Source organism: Vipera berus (assembly GCF_964194415.1).
Source record: "Vipera berus genome assembly, chromosome: 1".
Classification (NCBI taxonomy): Eukaryota; Metazoa; Chordata; class Lepidosauria; order Squamata; family Viperidae; genus Vipera; species Vipera berus.
This window is the reverse complement of record NC_138202.1, coordinates 3,872,100-3,891,399: the sequence shown is the minus strand read 5'-3', so window position 1 is coordinate 3,891,399 and position 19,300 is coordinate 3,872,100. Positions and strand designations below refer to the sequence as shown.

Sequence of the window (19,300 nt, the reverse complement as noted above, 5' to 3'; positions counted from 1 at the left end):
GAAAACATTGAAGCTCACAGAGCATCAAGAAGCCCATAGCTGTCGTCCCCCTCCTCTTCCTGCAAACCCCAGATTCCCTTTTAGCACTGATGATGTTACCTAATTGGGTGGTGAGACGTCTGCAAATGTCTCAAAAGCCTTGTGGATTAGAAGCCCACGAGTCTTAAAATGGGAATTTTGAATCCTGGAAAACAACGGAACTCGGAGAGCGCCAAGGACCCGTCAAATCCGGCCCTTCTAGGGAACACACCACAGAGTCTCAGGTGGGCTAAACTCTCTTTGTCTGTCCTCCTCCTAGATCGATCCCGTCCTCGGCACAGTCGGCTTTGGCTCCGGCCTGCACGGCTGGGCTTTCACGCTAAAGCAATTTGCCGAGATGTACGTGGCCAAGTTTGCAGCCAAAGGCGAAGGGCAGCTGAACTCCAACGAACGTGCCAAAAAGGTGGAGGACATGATGAAGAAGCTCTGGGGCGACAGGTGCGTAATTTTAGGGTTGGGCAAGTCAGGATCACCACATAACGTGGCCGGAAGACTTACTTGTCGACCAGCTATGTTCACGCGTAGAGAATGGACCACACGTTTGACTCTTGGCACATAACTCCATAAAGATGCCTCAAATGAAAATGTATCGTTGAAGGGCTGGGTTATTCTCTAGTTCAGGGGTCCACACCCCTGGTCCGTGGCACGTCAGCAACCGGGTTGCACAAGCAAAGCCCCATCTGCAGGATGCAGGGAGCATGCAAAACCAGCCTCTTCCCCCCCCCCCCCCCCCCAAAAAAAAAAATTTGGTCTGCGGAAAATCCATGAAACCGGTCCCTGCTCTTTCTAGGTCAAGGTTTTGCAATTTTTAAGACGTGTGGACTTCAATTCCCAGAATTCAGCCAGCCAGCAAGGCTGGCTGATGAATTCTGGGAATTGAAGTCCACAAGGGTCGGGAAAGCAAGATGTATAATTGTATAAATGTATGATTCATTGTTACTGAGAAATTGAGCTTAACTAAAGAGGGGCAAAACCAATCTGGATGACAGTGAAAACCCCCTGAAGGTTCAATTAAACCAGGGGGTCTTCAAACTTAGCCCTTTGATGACTGGTGGACTTCAACTCCCAGAATTCCTCAGCCAGGCATGCGTGCCTGGCTGAGGAATTCTGGGAGTTTGAAGTCCACCAGTCATCAAAGGGCTAAGTTTGAAGACCCACCCCCCCTGAATTAAGCTGATGGGTTGCTAAACAACCTGTGCACAGGATTCTCCTCAAATCGGCCCCAGGTTAGAATTAAAGAAGGGTTAACAGCAGGGGCTTTTAAACTTGGCCGCTTTAAGACTTGTGGATTTGAATTCCCATGGCTGGCTGAGGAATTCTGGGAGTTGAAGTCCACAAGTCTTAAAAGCGGCCAAGCTTGGAGACCCCTGGCAAAACAGCATTCAAGGGAGCTGGGGGCTTCCCTCGCTTGTGGCTACTTAGGGATTCCAGGCTAAGTCCTCTTTTAACACTTCCACCACCACCGCCCCAATTCTGCCATTCCTCCTTGAGGAGCTGACTTAAAATGGGGGAGTCTTGGCAGATGAAAATGATGGACTATATGGAACTCGCTGAACTGACAGGGAAAATCCGTGACCAGGGAGAAGAGTCGGTGGAAGAAGACTGGGAAAAATTCAAGGATTATTTGAAGAAATATTGCTATACCAACTAGTTTGAAATGGACTTGGAGGTGTTTATAGGTTGTAGTTTTAGAATTTAATGTTTAGTATTAAGGATAATATGAAATAATGATTGTTAAATGATAAGAAATTAAATATAGGTAGATATTAAATACGATTTAAAATTATGAAATAGAAATTGCTAATGAGGATTAACGAAGAAACGCAGATAGGGGGGATTCGAGGAAGTCACCTGAAAATGATTAGAAAGATTAGGAATAATGGAAGTTAAGTATTCTTTTTGTATTTTTGTTGTTGATTGTATTTATGTCATGTCTTGTTTTTTATATGTATTTTTTTGTTTAAATATATGTTTATATAAAAGCAATAAAAAATTTTTTAAAAAATATAAAATGGGGGAGTCTTGACAATAAAACTTCATCCTTTCTGTCTCTTTTTCTCCTTTCCCACAGATACTTCGACCCGGCCACTGGCAAGTTTAGCAAAGCTGCTAACAGCCCCGATGGAAAGAAGCTGCCAAGGACTTTCTGCCAGCTGATCCTAGACCCCATCTTCAAGGTAGCGCCCCCCCACCCCACCCCCCGGTAGTTTCCTTGGCCAGCCCCAAACTATACCCACTACGGCGCTCGAGCTGCCTGCTTCTCCTCTGCCTGTGCGTGATGACGAAAGAAAATTCTTCACTTTGACCTGACGTCTTATGCTTGAAGAAATATTCTTGGTTCTGACACAAAAGCAGAACAAGTCTAGAAAGTTAGCTGGGGTGGTGGGAAGAGATCTCTCTGGGCTGAATTGAGACCTTTGGACTCCACGGGGGATCCTTGTAGTTAATCTCTTTAAAAAATTATATTTACTTAATTCAACTTAGGCACTGCTTCTCTGCAAATTTTGTATTTATTTAATTCATCTTGGGCAAAATTTAATTTATTTAATTCAACTTGGGCACTGCTCTGCAAAATTTAATTTATTTAGTTCAACTTGGGCACCGCTTCTCTGCAAAGTTTAATTTATTTAGTTCAACTTGGGCACTGCTTCTCTGCAAAATTTAATTCGTTTCATTCAACTTGGGCAATGCTGCTCTGCAAAGTTTTAATTTATTTCATTCAACTTGGGCACTGCTTCTCTGCAAAATTTAATTCGTTTCATTCCAACCCGGGCACTGCTGCTCTGCAAAATTTAATTTATTTAGTTCAACTTGGGCACCGCTGCTCTGCAAAGTTTAATTTATTTAGTTCAACTTGGGCACTGCTTCTCTGCAAAATTTATATTTATTTAATTCAGCTTGGGTACTGCTTGGCTCCCAAGATTTTTCTTATAGGTCCCTTTTGTGTGTCCAGGTAGTCCTCGCTCAACGACTGGTCACTTTGGGACTCTGAAGTTAACAAAAAAGCCTTCCCACACCTGTTTATGACCCAGTTCCATAGTTGTGGTAGCTGTACACACACACACGTACACACACACACACACACACACACACACACACACACACACACACACTGTGGTCATATGGCATTTGGGTCCCTGGCCACCAGCTCACATTTAAGACCGTTTGCAGTATCCTGCGTTGCGCAACCACCAATTTTTGGGGGGGTCTTTTGCCAGTTTCTGGCATTTCGTTTCCCAGCCAGGAAAAAAAAACACCTGTTGGAAGAAAATAGGTTTGTTTAATGACATTGCGGTGCTTAACGGCTACCCCAGAAGTCATAAAATTGGGCCTGGCCAGCTGGTGGCCTGCTCCTTGACTTAACCCTTGCAACCCTGTGTTCACAGCCATAAGTCAGGGACCTAACCTGATCTATATAGCTAGCTGAGCCTTCCCCTGTCTGTTGCCATCTGGCTGTGGCGGACTACATCTCCCATTAGCCTCTGCCAGAGGAGCCTCCACTTGACTTAGCCGGCACGGCTGGTGGGTTTGACCCTGGAAGGGTGGCATCTAATTTGATAAATTTGGCGAGTAAGAAGCGGAGGACCCCAGCCTTTGCGTTTCTGCGGACCGGCGGCGGCGAAGGGAATGGCTTCATTGCGCACGCACACACAGCACTTTGTGCACTCGCCTGCTTCTTGGGCGGCCCGGGTCCCAACAGGTTGTGGACCGGTACTGGGTCAAGGACCCTGGGGGGAGGGGGCAGGGGGGGCGAGGTTGGGGACCGCTGGGTTAGAAGGAAGGCAGGATTGCCAGCAGCGCTCTCTCGCTTCTTTGCTTGCTGTCCCTTGCCGGAGATTTGATATTTCCGTTGCCCGGCCTGGTTTTTTCCCCCGAAGGTATTTGATGCCATCATGAACTTCAAGAAGGAGGAAACGGCCAAACTGATTGAGAAGCTGGACATTAAGCTGGACAGCGAGGACAAAGGGAAGGAAGGCAAGCCTCTGCTGAAGGTGAGGCCCAAACGGGCACCCGGGTGGGGGGAGAGGCAGGCAGGAAGGGAAGCGGGGCGGGTGCGAAAGGAAGCAAACTTAATTTAGTCTGAAAACAAGCCTGGCACAAATCTAGAAGTTCCGTTCAGAATGGGCCGCGTCTTTTTTTTTCTTCTTCTTCAAGGAAAAATGTACAGGGAACCCCGAGTGATTTAATGAGATGGACAGGGCAAGGTGGTGGTGGTGGGGGGGGGGGGTAGGGAATTGCCACTCTTTGTTCCCCCTTTTAAAAAAAAAATCCTTGTTCTCTGCAACTCAACCCACCACCAGTCCGACCAAAAAAAAAAAAAAGACATGCCTTGGGCATCAACTGCTTGAGCCAAAAAAAAAGCCGATAACAGTCCTTGGTTGTATAATCAGAGGCATAGAATCAAAATCAGGTGAAGTATTGTTCTTAGCTGCGAAGTCGTGTCCGACCCATCGCGACCCCATGGACAACGTTCCTCCAGGCCTTCCTGTCCTCTACCATCTTCTGGAGTCCATTGAGGCTCACGCCTCCTGCTTCAGTGACTCCATCCAGCCACCTCATTCTCTGTTGTCCCCTTCTTCTATTGCCCTCCACCTTTCCCAGCATGAGGCTCTTCTCCAGTGAGTCCTTCCTTCTCATTAGGTGGCCAAAGGATTTGAGTTTCCGCTTCAGGATCTGGCCTTCTCAAGAACAGTCAGGGTTGATCTTCTCTAGGACTGACCTGTTTGATCGCCTTGCAGTCCAAGGGACTCGCAGGAGTCTTCTCCAGCACCAGAGTTCAAAGGCCTCCATTCTTTGGCGCTCAGCCTTTCTTATGGTCCAACTTTCACTGCCATACATTGCAACTGGGAAGACCATAGCCTTGACTATACGCACTTTTGTTGACAGGGTGACGTCTCTGCTTTTTAGTGTGCTGTCTAGATTTGCCATGGCTTTCTTCCCCAGGAGCAAGCGTCTTTTAATTTCTTGGCTACAGTCCCCGTCTGCGGTGATCTTGGAGCCCAGGAAAATAAAATCTGTCACTACCTCCATTTCTTTCCCAGAAATATTAGTACCGCTTTATAAAGTTTTAGTAACGCCACCCCTGTAATACCTGCGTCCAGTTTTGGTCACCACATTGCAGAAAAGTTGTTGAGATTTTGTGTGTGTGTGTGGAAATAAAAGTGCAAAGAAGAGTAAGATGATTAAGGGCCTGGAGACTGAGTGAAGAACGGTTGCAGGAATTGGGTATAGCCAGCCTTGAGAAAAGAAGGACTAGGGGTGATACGATAGCAGTCTTCCAGGATTTGAGGGGCTGCCACAAAGAGGAAGGGGGGTCAACTTATTCTCTAAAGCGCCTGAAGGCAGGACAAGAAGCAACGGATGGAAACTAACCAAAGAGAGAAGCAACCTGGAATTAAGGAGAAACTTCCTGACAGTGAGGACAATTAACCAGTGGAACAACCTGCCTCCAGAAGCGGTGAATGCTCCAACACTGCAGGTTTTTAAGAAGAGACCGGACAGCCATTTGTCTGAAATGGGATAGGGCCATGGTGGCGAACCTATGGCACGGGTGCCGCAGGTGGCACGCAGAGCCCTCTCTGTGGGCACGCGCCCCATTGCCCCAGTCCTAGGCCTTCAGCTGGGTTTTATAAAACCTTTTCGCTTTAGGCCTCCGCTGCCGTGTGCCCCCCCAAAAAAGGTTCAATCAATTTCAACTTCTCACGGGGAAAAACAAAAGATCTCGCAAAGTTGGAATTGATTGATTCAACTTTTTAATTCCCAGCCCGTCTGCCATTACCACCGCAGCCACGCCCACCCGGCACCTGACGATACATAAGCGGGTTTTGGGTTGCAGTTTGGGCACTCGGTCTCTAGAAGGTTCGCCGTCACTGGTTTAGGGTGTCTGGCCTGAGAGCAGGGGGTTGGACTAGAAGACCTCGTAAGGTCCCTTCCAAGTCTCTCCTGATGGAAACTCACCGGTCGACACACCCTAGTTGGAAGCTTCTCAAAGCTGCCTTTGTTGGGGGGGGGGGGAAAGGCTCCTTTGAGAGTCCCTTGGGCTGCAAGGAGATCCAGTCAGCCAATCCCGAACGAAATCAACCCCGACCCTCCTCTGGAAGGGACAGATCCTGAAGCTGGAGCTCCCAAATACCTGGCCCACCTGACGAGAAGAGGGGAGTCCTTGGAGAAGAGCCCTGGTGGTGTTGGGGGAAGACAAGAAGGTGAAAGGAGAGTGGGAGAGCAGAAGATGAAAGGGATGGATAGCGTCGTTCACGCAATGAACAGGAAATTGGGGGGCGGGGTGGGGTGGGGGCTGGTGTTCTGTGGTCCACAGGCTCGGACCCAACTTAGCAACTAAACGACCCCACAAAAAAAGGCCGTCTGGTTTTATTTTGAGGGTTGTAGAGGGCTGAACGTCTCAAGTTTATATATATTTTTTTTCCTACAAAGGACTCACAATTTTTGGCTCAATTGTTTCTTTCCTTTCTCTCTCTCTTCCCCCCCCCCCCCAAATCCCGGCAGGCTGTGATGAGACGCTGGCTCCCAGCAGGGGAAGCTTTGCTTCAAATGATCACCATCCATCTGCCTTCTCCGGTCACCGCTCAGAAGTACCGGTGCGAGCTGCTCTATGAAGGGCCCCCCGATGATGAGGCCGCCATGGGTAGGTGGACCTTCTCCCAGATTCCCTCCCCTCCCCTCTCCTCCCTCCCCCCCAGAGGAGATTGCACAGGAGCACGAGCGTCTTTGTTCGTTGTATAAGATTTCCCGCCTGAGCAGGGGGTTGGACTAGAAGGCCTCCAAGGTCCCTTCTGACTATGTTATTCTATTCTATTCTATTCTATTCTATTCTATTCTATTCTATTCATTCTCCATTCCATTCCTTATCTTAAGGTAAAGGTAAAGGTTCCCCCACACATGCGTGCTAGTCATTTCCGACTCTAGGGGCCGGTGCTCATCTCCGTTTCAAAGCCGAAGAGCCAGCGCTTGTCTGAGGACGTCTCCGTGTTCATGTGGCTGGCATGACTAGACGCCAAAGGTGCACGGAACCTTCCCACCCTCGTGGTCCCTATTTTTCTACTTGCATTTTCACGTGCTTTCGAACTGCTAGGTTGGCAGAAGCTGGGATGAGTAACAGGCGCTGACTCTGCTACGCGGCACTCGGGATTCAACCCGCCAAACTGCCGACCTTCTGATCGACAAGCTCAGCATCCTAACCCACTGAGCCACCGCGTCCCTTTTTCCTTATCTTATTCTATTCTATTCTATTCTATTCTATTCTATTCTATTCTATTCTATTCTATTCTATTCTATTCTATTCTATTCCAATATCTATTCCAATATCTATTCCAATATCTATTCTATTCTGTTCTTCAATTCCATGTATTCTATTGTATTCCATATTTATTCCACGTGGTGTTCTGTTCCACTCCATTCGTTATTCCATTCTCTCTCCCCTCTCCAGGCATTAAGAATTGTGACCCCAAAGGACCCCTGATGATGTACATCTCCAAGATGGTGCCCACCTCCGACAAGGGCCGTTTCTACGCCTTCGGCCGTGTGTTCTCGGGGGTTGTCTCCACTGGTCTCAAGTGCAGAATCATGGGGCCAAACTACACACCAGGGAAGAAAGAAGATCTCTACCTGAAGCCAATCCAGAGGTCAGCCTTGCAGTGGGACGGGGTAGGGGGCTGGCAGCGTGGAGGGGGGAAAAACGCCTTTTATTTCTCCTTTCCTTCTTTCTCTGTGAAATCTGAATACTTGGGGGTTAGGAGTTGGGCCTACTGGCTTAAGGCACTAAGCCAGGAGACAGTGAGTTCTAGTCCAGCCTTAGCCAAGAAAGCCTGCTGCGTGACTGGGACAATCACCAGGAGACAGTGCGTTCTAATCCTGCCTTAGCTAAGAAAGCTGGCTGAGTGACTAGGGCAATCATCAGGAGACAGTGAGTTCTAGTTCTGCTTTAAGCATGAAAGTCGGCTGGGTGACTTTGGGCCAATCACCAGGAGATGGTGAGTTCTAGTTCTGTCTTAGCCAAGAAAGCTGGCTGGGTAACCTTGGGGCCAGTCACTAGGAGACGGTGAGTTCTAGTCCTGCCTTAGCTAAGAAAGCTGGCTGAGTGACTAGGGCAATCACCAGGAGACAGTGAGTTCTAGTTCTGCCTTAAGCATGAAAGTCGGCTGGGTGACGTTGGGCCAATCACCAGGAGATAGTGAGTTCTAGTTCTGTCTTAGCCAAAAAAGCTGGCTGGGTAACCTTGGGGCCAGTCACTAGGAGACAGTGAGTTCTAGTTCTGCCTTAGGCATGAAAGTCGGCCGGTGGGTTTTTGGCCAGTCACCAAAAGATGGTGAGTTCGAGTCCCTCCCTAGCTGGGAGATTTTGGACTAATCACTCTTGGCTTATCCCACCTCACAGGGTTGTGGGGGGGGGGGAAAGAAGAAAACCCAATTTTACATAGTAAATATGGACTTGGTCGGTATTTAGAAGTAGGAGGGAATTATAATTTCAGACACCTCCCTAACTCCAGGCTCCTTCTGCCAGAAACCGCTGGTCCTTAGCTTTCCCCCAGTTAGGGGTGCCAGGAGAAACCCCCCCCCATTCATTGAGGCTCCTTTCTCCAGCACCTGGGCTGTGGATCACCCTGTCTCCTCCCTTCCCTCCGTCCAGAACCATCCTCATGATGGGCCGCTACGTGGAGCCCATTGAAGACGTGCCTTGCGGTAACATTGTGGGCCTGGTTGGCGTCGACCAGTTCCTGGTCAAGACGGGCACCATCACCACCTTTGAGCATGCCCACAACATGCGCGTCATGAAGTTCAGCGTCAGCCCCGTGGTGCGGGTGGCCGTGGAGGCCAAGAACCCAGCCGACCTGCCCAAACTGGTTGAGGGCTTGAAGAGGTTGGCCAAGTCGGACCCCATGGTGCAGGTGAGGCGTTGGATCACCGGGAAACGGTTGGCAAACCTCCCCTTAGCCTGTTGAGACGTGGAGGCTCTAGAAAGAGCGCAGAGAAGAGCAGCAAAGAGGATCAGGGGACTGGGGGCTAAGACATAAAAAAGAACGGTTCCTGGAATTGGGTATGTCTAGTTCAGAGTGAGCGCCTGTTACTCGTCCCAGCTTCTGCCAACCTAGCAGTTCGAAAGCACGTCAAAATGCAAGTTGAAAAATAGGGACCACTCTGGTGGGAAGGTAACAGCGTTCCGTGCGCCTTTGGCGTCTAGTCATGCCGGCCACATGACCACGGAGACGTCCTCGGACAAGCGCTGGCTCTTCGGCTTTGAAACAGAGATGAGCACCGGCCCCTAGAGTCGGAAACGACTAGCACGCATGTGCAGGGAAAACTTTACCTAGTTCAGGGTTAGGCAACCTTGGCTCTTTTATGACTAGTGGACTTCAACTCCCAGAATTCCTGAGCCAATATGGCTCAGCTTGGAAATCTCTCCCTTTCCCCTCAGCGTGGCTGGCTCAGGAGTTCTGGGAGTTGAGGTCTACGAGTCATAAAAGGGCCAAGGTTGCCTATCCCTGGTTTAGTTTAATGAAGAGGACCAGGGGTGACAGGATAGCAGTCTTCAAATATCTTAGGGGCTGCCCCAAAGAAGAGGGAGTCAAGCTATTCTCCAAAGCGCTAACCAAAGAGAGAAACAACCTAGAACTAAGGAGAAACTTCCTGACAGTTAGAACAATTAGCCAGTGGAACTACCTGCCTCCAGAAGTGGTGAATGCTCCAACACTGGAAGTTTTTAAGAAGAGACTAGACAGCCACTTGTCCGAAATGGTACAGGGTTTCCTGCCTGAGCAGGGGGTTGGACTAGGTGACCTCCAAGGTCCCTTCCAGCTTATTATTTATTATCTTCTGCATCTTTGAACCCAGGGGGTTTGCTCAATAAGCCCTCGATTGAACGGCCACAATTTCTGTTCCTATGGCAGAAGCAAGCGGTAAGCTCTAAAACAAGGCAGCTCAAGAAAGCAAGGCGTGCCGCATTTTGCCACCTTTTTGTGCCCCGGTTCTTAACGCGAATCGCTGCGGTTGTTAAAAGTGAATCGTGCGGTTACTAAGCGGATCCGGCCTTTCCCCCCCGTTACGTAAGCTTGTCGGAAGCTGGCTGGGAAGGCTGTAAGTGGTGAGATCACGTGACCTCAGCATGCCGCAGCCGTGGTAAAATACATGCCGGTTTGCCAAGCAGCTGAATTCTGATCACACGACCAAGGGATGCTGCCCTGGTGACGGGCTTGAACGGCTGTCTTTGTTTTCAGTGCCGTTGTAACTTCAAATGGTCACTAAGCAGATGGGCGTTAGTTGAAGATGTACAAGGGTCCCACTATTATTTATTTTATTTTTATTTTATTACATTTATATACCGCCCTTTCCCGAAGGACTCAGGGCGGTTTACAGGGTGATTAAAAAACCAAGATACAAAAGTTAAAAACAAATTTAAAACCAGGTCTTCAGGCCCCGGCGGAATGAACGGAGGTCGGGGGCAGTCGTCAGCTCCACTGGCAGCTGGTTCCAAAGGGCAGGCGCCCCCACTGAGAAGGCCCTATCCCTGGGTGTCGTCCGCCGGCAATCTTACCGGTGGCACCCTGAGAAGACCCTCCCTGTGGGAGCGCACTGGATGAAGGGAACTTGATGCCGGCAGCAGGTGTTCCCTCAGATATCCCGGACCCAAGCCATGTAGGGCTTTATAGGTCATCACCAGCACCTTGAATCTCACCCGGAGGGCAACCGGGAGCCAATGCAGCTCGCGGAGTAGAGGTGTTACATGGGAGTATCGGGAAACCCCCATCACAACTCGCGCGGCCGCATTCTGCACCAGCTGAAGCCTCCGAGTGGACCTCAAGGGCAGCCCCGTGTAGAGAGCGTTGCAGTAGTCTAAACGGGAGGTCACGAGCGCATGAGTGACTGTGTGTAGGGCATCTCGGTCCAGATAGGGCCGCAACTGGCGCACCAGGCGAACCTGGGCAAAATTCCGAAGGGGATGAAAAAAGTGGAGGCAGCCTCTGAACGCAAGAAGGCAACGCAGGCCCAACAGGCTGGTTCCTTTTTCTGGCCTAGTCTGGTGACAAGGAAGTTGTCAACGCTGCTAACGTCGAATGTTCTTGCTTGACAGAGATGAAGAAGTAGCCATTTCATACGTTAAAACTTGTGTATTGTGTTAAGAGATTGGATTAAGGTTGGGAGGAGGAGGATTGTGCCTCAAGGCCATCTGAAATTAAAGAAGATAAGAACTTGGCGGGTTTTCTAAGGGAAGGGGAACTGATTCTTTCAATTAATTGGAGAATGTGATGAATGACAAAATTAGAAAGGTGGAGAATTGTGTTTTAATATATCGTGCAAGGGGGCGGAGATTTCAGATTCCAGCTTCCTTCGAGCAAGGCTTTGCCGGTGTATTAGGCTAATAAAGGACTTTTAAGGTAAACAGTGCCTCAAGAGTCACTTGAAAAGCCCATACGTCGGAAACTTGATAGAAGTGGAGTTGGGGTGGACCTTGGTGTTAGGAAGGGGATTGACGAATTATCAATTTTTCTCCCGCTTCCTCTGTATGTTAGTGTATCATTGAGGAATCTGGAGAGCACATCATAGCCGGAGCCGGAGAACTGCATTTGGAGATCTGTCTGAAAGATCTGGAGGAAGATCATGCCTGCATTCCCATCAAGGTAGCTATTTGCATCCGGCCTCTTTCTTTATGAAATCAATTATCAATAAGAAGATGAGAATATTGTCTGGGGATGCTACGCATCCTCTTCACGACCTGTTTTCCTAGTTACCTGCTTTTTTTGGAGGGGGGGGACCCTTCGTGGTATCCAAAGCAGAACATCCAGATTCAGTCAGAAGTTTCATCCCATACATAGCATCCACCTTGTGAACTCTCAAGCTTCCTCTTTCCGCTGTGTGTTCGACATGGGCAGGGATTAATATTTATATGTATTTACTGTATATGTAAGGGTGTAGGTGTATACGTATGTGGTATATAGCATGTTTATATGTGTGCAGTTTGGAGAGCAGGCAGCAGAATTTCATTTTTAATGTGTGCCAGCATACCCACAGTAAAAAAAAAATGACAAAGGTTATCTATCTATCCATCTGTATCCATCCATGTCTATCCATCCATCTGTATCTATATCCATCCTTAATTATCTGTCTATCCATATCTATCTATCTTATCTATCTATATCTAATATTTATAGCTCAGGATTGAACTGTGGAGTCACAGAAATCCCAGAAATATCTCGTATCCAGGTCTTTAGCGCTGGACAAAATCCCAGCAGGGTTGAAATCAACTTGATCTTAGGGTTGTGGTGTTCCAGAGGGCTGGTGCTGGAAGAAAAGTCACATTTCCCAAGACCTATAACAGGGGTCTTCAAACGTCGCCCTTTGATGACTTGTGGACTTCAGCTCCCAGAATTCTGAGAGTTGAAGTCCACAAGTCATCAAAGGGCCACGTTTGAAGACCCCTGCCCTATATAAGATGATGCTCTTCAGTTGAAGTGACCTAGAATGCATTTCTCCTGTTGGACATAGCAGCACAGAGAGAAACAGCTGCAGAACACCCCACCCCCCCGAGCCTCTTCGGCGTAACTTGCTGTTCGTTGCCTGCTGGGTGTCGCTAACAGGATAACTCCTTTCAAAACCTCCGTTCCCTCATCCTTTGATTGTTCTTGGCAGAAATCCGATCCAGTCGTGTCTTACCGAGAGACCGTTAGCGAGGAGTCGGGGACATTGTGTCTTTCCAAGTCTCCCAACAAACACAACCGTCTGTACATGAAAGCCCGCCCCTTCCCGGATGGCCTGGCTGAAGACATTGACAAGGGGGATGTCTCGGCCCGCCAGGAGCTGAAGCAGCGGGCCCGGTACCTGGCCGAGAAGTATGAGTGGGACGTGGCTGAAGCCCGTAAGATCTGGTGCTTCGGCCCTGACGGGACTGGTCCCAACATCCTGACTGATATCACCAAGGGGGTGCAGTACCTGAACGAGATCAAGGACAGCGTGGTGGCCGGCTTCCAGTGGGCCACAAAGGAGGTGAGTCTGGCCCCGGTGGCTGAGCTGTAAGATGAGCGTTGGACATGCCTCTGTTTGAACCTCTTGAGTAAGGACAATCCTGTCGTGGGAAAACCCCAACGGAAAAGACAAAGAGACAGCAACACAAAACAATAACTCTTACTTTTAAGATTCAGGGGCTTATTTTGCTAATGATTTGGAACGTAGCAAGCATAATAACACAACATCGCTTACATTAACAACCCATTGCAATGAGGATCATATGGCATAGCAAATTCCAAAAGGACAGCTATAGGCCAATGGCCCCGAGCAAGACTCAAACTAACATTTTTATACCTTCTAACGATCACCCACAGGTAGTCATTATCTTCCAAAATCACTTCCTTGTTCTTTCGTGCTGACGAGCACTTTCCACATGTACCCGTGCATATCTGAAACCTCCATCCATTTCTTTCAGTTCCTCTCTTCCCACGGTCACAATACTCATGGTCCAAATATACATACACCTATCTACTTTGCAATTTCATATTGCTCAAAGCTCAGCAGATTACAAATAGTACGTCCGTATTGTGAAACAAATGTAGAGTTCGAATTTAAGCTTTGCTTTAAATCACTATTATGGGGCCTATCTCAGGTTTGCTCCAGTCTCATCTTGTTACGTGAGGAAGGGGCTATATTTTCCATCTCCCACAATCCTTTATAACTCCCATTTGTTGAGAAAGGTGCAGTTTGCTAAAAGTCGAGTGCTGTAATTCGCTTGACGTCTAGTAAAGTCCACCTTTCTCAACGAATGGAGTTAAGGATCGTTCCTACCTAGAGGTTCAAACGGAGGCCCGTGTGACATTGAGTCAGGTTGCTCCTTCGACATTTGTTATTTTATCGTATGGCACATTCACATCACATCTCAGTAAAGACACAAAAGAGATTAAAATACAAAATACGAAATTAAAATATTATAAACAAATGCCTAGATTACAGATAGCTTTTGCTTCCTTTGTCACAGCCAGGAAATCGGCAGTCTCTCCATTAGAGGCTCCATTTTGGCACTCTGACGCTATATGTTGGCTAGTTTGTTTTTCGGCCCCACAGTCACAGTTCGATGAAGGTCTTTTGCCCCACTTACAGAGAGTGTAAGCCTACCACATCAACCCAATTTCCTTCAGCTTACTCAAAAAATAGTAACAGAGCATGGCAGAATTCAGCTATAAGTTTAATTGGTCAACCATTTGTCTGAAATGGGTTTTCTGCCTGGGCAGGGGGTTGGACTAGAAGACCTCCAAGGCCCCTTTCAACTCTGTTTAGTCTGGTCCAGTCTAGTCCTGTTCCTTTTCCTATTACTATTCTTATTCATAATAAATACAAAGACCTGCAAATAGAAATAGAACGACTGTGGCAAAAAGAAAGCAAAAGTAGTCCTAATAGTGATAGGTGCCTTGGCTGCAATCCCAAAACAACTGGACCATCCCTTGAACACCATCGGCATGGGCAAATTCCCCATCAAGTCAATTTGCAAAAGACAGCTTGACGTGGAACAGCTGACATCCTGAGACGAGACCTTTAAATGCTATCAAAACAACCACACCTGCCTATCCTAGGTCCTTGAGAAGGACTCAATAGGAAGACAATACCTCATCCCCTTTGAACATCTGGCTGACTCTGCAGCCAACTATAATGATGAAAAGTAGACGAAGGGCAATTGAAGAAGCTAAATTGCTCTGGGACTTTAGAATTGAAACAGGCCTGCTACGTAACGCCCCAGACTTAACAATTCTCTATAACAAAAGACAAAAATTCCTGGGATAGTCGACGTGGCAGTACCTGGATATAGCGAGGAGAAAATCCAGAGCAACTTGCCGAACCAGGTTTTTAATGTCCTTCCAAAAGGATAGGAGTTTTCACCTCCAGTGGCAGAACGTTCCACAGGTTGAGTGCAACGGGAGAAAAACTGTTTAGCCTGCCAGTTGGAATTCCTTCAACAGGGAATGAATGGGGAAGGCTGTGCCCATTGGGGTGAGCTAGCTCCCCAAATACCCTGGACCAATGCCCTAATTTAGGCACCTTTAAAAAAAAAAAGAGGAGAGGGAGGCCCTGTTTACATGGGCTTGTGGAAGACTAAGATAAACCCATCCAGCTTTTGAGATTCTGTTCCTAAAACCCTTCCCCCCCCCCCCTTTTACTGCTGCTTTCATATCAGAAGCACTGAGACGCTTCCGGGTTAAAGGGATTAGGTGGTGACATCACTTTTGCCTAACTTAACGTCCCTGTTAAGTTGCAGTTGCACACTGAAGTGGTTCCCACCAAGTTGCGGTTGTCTGCTTTCGAACTGCTACCCCATTTCCTGGAAAATAAGCCCTGACATGATTTTTCAGGATGCTTGTAATATAAGCCCTATCCCAAAAATAAGCCCTAGTTAAGATTGTCAGCAAGACGGACACTTTTAGTACTGTCATGTGACGTCACGCAACGTATCGGGATAGTTTTGCCATTGCTGGCAATGGGGTGGGCGCGGCTTCTGGATGATGCATCCGGCCCGTGGGCTGGCAGTTTGATACTCCTGCCCTAATGGGTCTTTTGGAGCAAAAATTAATATAAGTCCCAGTCTTATTTTGGGGAAAATACAGTAGGTGTGCAGGAGCTGGAGCGAAGGACAGGAGCTCGCCCCGTCCCATAGTGGCACTTGGGTCTCGAACGCGGGCTTGTGTTCTCACCGCCTGAGCCACTGCCCTCCCATTTCCTTCACTGCAAACGCACAAGCACCTTGCCGTCTGGATTGTGCGTGCCGACACTCCTCTTCCACTCTCTTCAGGGGGCCCTCTGCGAGGAGAACCTGCGGGGCGTCCGCTTTGATGTGCACGACGTCACCCTGCACGCCGACGCCATCCACCGCGGCGGCGGCCAGATCATCCCCACGGCCCGGCGGTGCCTCTACGCCTGCATGCTGACGGCCCAGCCCCGCCTGATGGAGCCGATCTACCTGGTGGAGATCCAGGTAGGCGTGGAGGGAGGAGGCGGGATGAGTTGGGAAAGGCCCGGAGGTTTCTCCCCTACCTCACCAGACTGCTGCTTGCTTTCATTTCTCCCAGTGCCCCGAACAAGTGGTGGGCGGCATTTACGGTGTGCTGAACAGGAAACGAGGTCACGTCTTCGAAGAGTCCCAGGTTGCTGGAACCCCCATGTTTGTGGTCAAGGCCTACCTGCCTGTGAATGAATCTTTTGGTAAGTGTAAACCTTCCTCCTCTGGGCTCAGAAGTTCCTCCCTCTCTTTAGCTCGGACCCCCTTCGAATACCTTTTGTGGCCACGGTTCTTCAAGCCTTTGTGGATCCTCATTGCAGCCCCTGCAGGGGTCCAACGAACCACAGCTGGTGAGCCACCGAGCTTGGATGTTTCAGAGAGACGCAAATAACAGGCAATCCCCGACTTAACAACCATTCATTTGGCAAACGGCACTGAAAAAGTGACTTGCGAGCGGTATTCACACTTAACCGTCGCAGCATTCCTGTGGTCCTGGGATCAAAATTCAGTAATGCCTGGCCATTGGCACATCCTTGTGACAATTTCGGTGTCCCAGAGTCATGTGGCACAACTGCTCTACATAGCAATGGGAATTTTTGGCTGAACTGTGATTGTAAATGCCACAATTGTGGTTGTAAGAGCTGTGGTGGTGCAGTGGTTAAGAGTGCCGTACTGCAGGCTCCTTCTGCTGGCTGTCAGCAGTTCGAGTCTCACCAGCTCAAGGTGGACTCAGCCTTCCATCCTTCCGAGGTCGGTAAAATGAGAACCCAGATTGTTGGGGGCAAATATTGCTGAGCCTGTACACCGCTTAAGAGAGGGCTGTAAAGCCATGTGAAGCGGTATATAAATCTAAGTTCTATTGTTAACTCATCTATCGGTCATATCTCTCTATATCTGTCTCTGTCCATCTCTCTCGCTCTGGTGGCGCAGTGGTTGGAATGTAATATTGCAGGCTAACTCTGCTCCCTGCCAGCAGCTCGATCCTGACTGGCTCAGGGTTGACACAACCTTCCGTCCTTTCGAGGTCGGTCAAATGTGGACCCAGATTGTTTTTGGGGGGGCAATACAGAGGGTATTACAGAGGGTAGTGAGCACAGCACAAGACATTGTGGGCTGTTCCCTGACACCACTGGATGACCTCGCCAGGGCTCGTTGCCTTGGAAGAGTGAGGAAGATTCTCAGGGATGACTCACACCCTGGACGGTATCTCTTTACTCTACTACCGTCCGGTAGGAGATATAGGAATATAGCCAGCCGTACCAACAGGCTGAAAAATAGCTTTTATCCGTGGGCTGTTAGGCTTTTAAATGGGACATAATCTCTGTGAAGTTATGCAGAATTGACTTGTGAGGCTGGTGTGTGGTGTAGTTGGTTCACATGGTGTGGTAGGATGGAGGGTTTGTTGTCACTGTGTGTTGGGGGGAGAGAGCATGGGGGGAGGCTCAGCTAATCTCAATGTACACATGTTGTACTTTGACAATAAAGGTTTATTATTTATTATTATTATTAATAAGCTGACTGTAAACCACTTAGAGAGGGTTCTAAAGCACCGTAAAGCAGTATATAAGTCTTAAGTGCTATTGTTAACTCATCTATCTATCGTATCTCTATGTCTTGTCTATCTTTGTCTTCTGTCGGTCTCTTGTCTCTATCCATCTGTCTGTCTCTTTCTTGCTCTCTTTCTCTCTCTCAAGAACCCTGGTGGCGCAGTGGTTAGAATGCAGCATTGCAGGCTAACTCTGCTCCCTGCCGCCAGTTCGATCCTGACCGGCTCAGGGTTGACTCAGCCTTCCATCCTTCCGAGGTCGGTAAAAGGAGGACCCAGATTGTTGGGGGGCCAAGATGCCGACTCTGTAAACCGCTTAGAGAGGGCTGTAAAGCGGCATATAAGTCTTAAGCGCTATTGCTAAGTCAACGACTTGAGTTGGAAACACCCGAATAGGAAGGCTCTTGGCCTGAGAAAAAAATTCCTCCGCTTTTCTAAAATGTGAACTCGTTTCTTGCTTTCACGCCCCGCCTGTGACGCCTTTCTGCCTTTTTTTAGGTTTCACGGCCGACTTGAGATCGAACACCGGAGGCCAGGCTTTCCCGCAGTGCGTGTTCGACCACTGGCAGATTCTGCCCGGGGATCCCTTCGACAGCGCCAGCCGGCCCTCTCAAGTGGTGACCGAGACACGTAAACGCAAAGGGCTGAAAGAGGGCATTCCCGCGCTCGATAACTTCCTGGATAAATTGTAAAAACCAACCGATCGAAATGAAAGAATGCCGCACCAGATCTTACAAAACAAAAACCAGAATAAATTTTAAAAACGGCTGTTGTGGGATACGAAATGAACTTTTAAGCAGTGTAAAAAAAAATACAACAACATGAAAAACGTGGTTAGATGTGCTTGTGGCTGAGAAGGGTGGCTGTTTCCTTTTTTTTTTCCCTTTCCCCCTTTCCAATCAACGGGAAAACGGTCCCACGCCTCTTCCCCCCCCCCCCCAGCCTTGGAAAGGGTTTCTTTTCATTTTAAGACGCCAGAAAAATCCACTCGGCCCCGTGGTTAACTTTTGAGAAAAATAACGCTTCCATTTAAATGCGCCCGAAACACAGCTCATCTCCATATTTATTGGACATCACGGAGGCAAGTGATGGGGGGGGGGAAGAGAAATGGCCAGGTTTTTTTTTTCGTCTTGGGTGAAATCGTAAGCAAATTTTGGAAAAGGAGGGGTCGGGTTTGGTTTGGTGAGAAAGGGTGAGACGAGAGGCGGAAGGATGAACAAAGTCATTATCTGGTGTGTGTGTGGGGGGGGGAAATTTGAGAGGATTTGAGGCTTTCTAGACCGGACAGCCTCTTCGCTAATAGATATCGTTGTGCAAATCAATGTATTTAGAACCACTGGAATAATAAATGTAAGATATCTGATCGGGTTTCCTCTTTCTGTCGAAACGTCTCGAGACCTGGCGTTAGGAGGAAAAGACGTCGGGGGTGGGGGCCCAATCAGGTGACAACAGAGGTGGAAATGGAGTGGGGAAAAACACCGGGTGGGGATGAAGGATGTTTTTTTAAAAAAAATAAAATAAAAAATCCCATTTATATTCCGCCCTTCTCCGAAGACTCAGGGTGGCTTACAATCTAAGCACAAATTAAATGTGCTTAGCAATAGCCCTCATTCTATGTATATGCCTGCTTATTAGGGCTTTCCGCCCCCCCCCCCAAGCGGCATTATTACAAAGTCAGCTTAATTGCCCCCAACAATCTGGGTCCTCATTTTACCTACCTCGGAAGGACGG

At 48.5% G+C, this 19,300-nt stretch overlaps 1 protein-coding gene across 1 annotated transcript in view; it reads left to right on the top strand.

Annotated features, from left to right (window-relative positions):
• EEF2 (eukaryotic translation elongation factor 2) overlaps positions 1-18,932 on the top strand; it is a 29,112-nt gene extending 10,180 nt beyond the window's left edge. Inside the window, exons 5-15 of the mRNA XM_081321003.1 lie at positions 299-477; positions 2,111-2,216; positions 3,918-4,031; positions 6,544-6,682; positions 7,484-7,679; positions 8,683-8,941; positions 11,561-11,668; positions 12,678-13,031; positions 15,817-15,999; positions 16,094-16,226; positions 18,068-18,932. Coding sequence (XP_081177129.1) covers positions 299-477; positions 2,111-2,216; positions 3,918-4,031; positions 6,544-6,682; positions 7,484-7,679; positions 8,683-8,941; positions 11,561-11,668; positions 12,678-13,031; positions 15,817-15,999; positions 16,094-16,226; positions 18,068-18,261 — 1,965 coding nt within the window. The 3' untranslated portion in view covers positions 18,262-18,932. The remainder of the gene's footprint in view (positions 1-298; positions 478-2,110; positions 2,217-3,917; positions 4,032-6,543; positions 6,683-7,483; positions 7,680-8,682; positions 8,942-11,560; positions 11,669-12,677; positions 13,032-15,816; positions 16,000-16,093; positions 16,227-18,067) is intronic.
• The last annotated feature ends 368 nt before the right edge of the window (positions 18,933-19,300 follow it).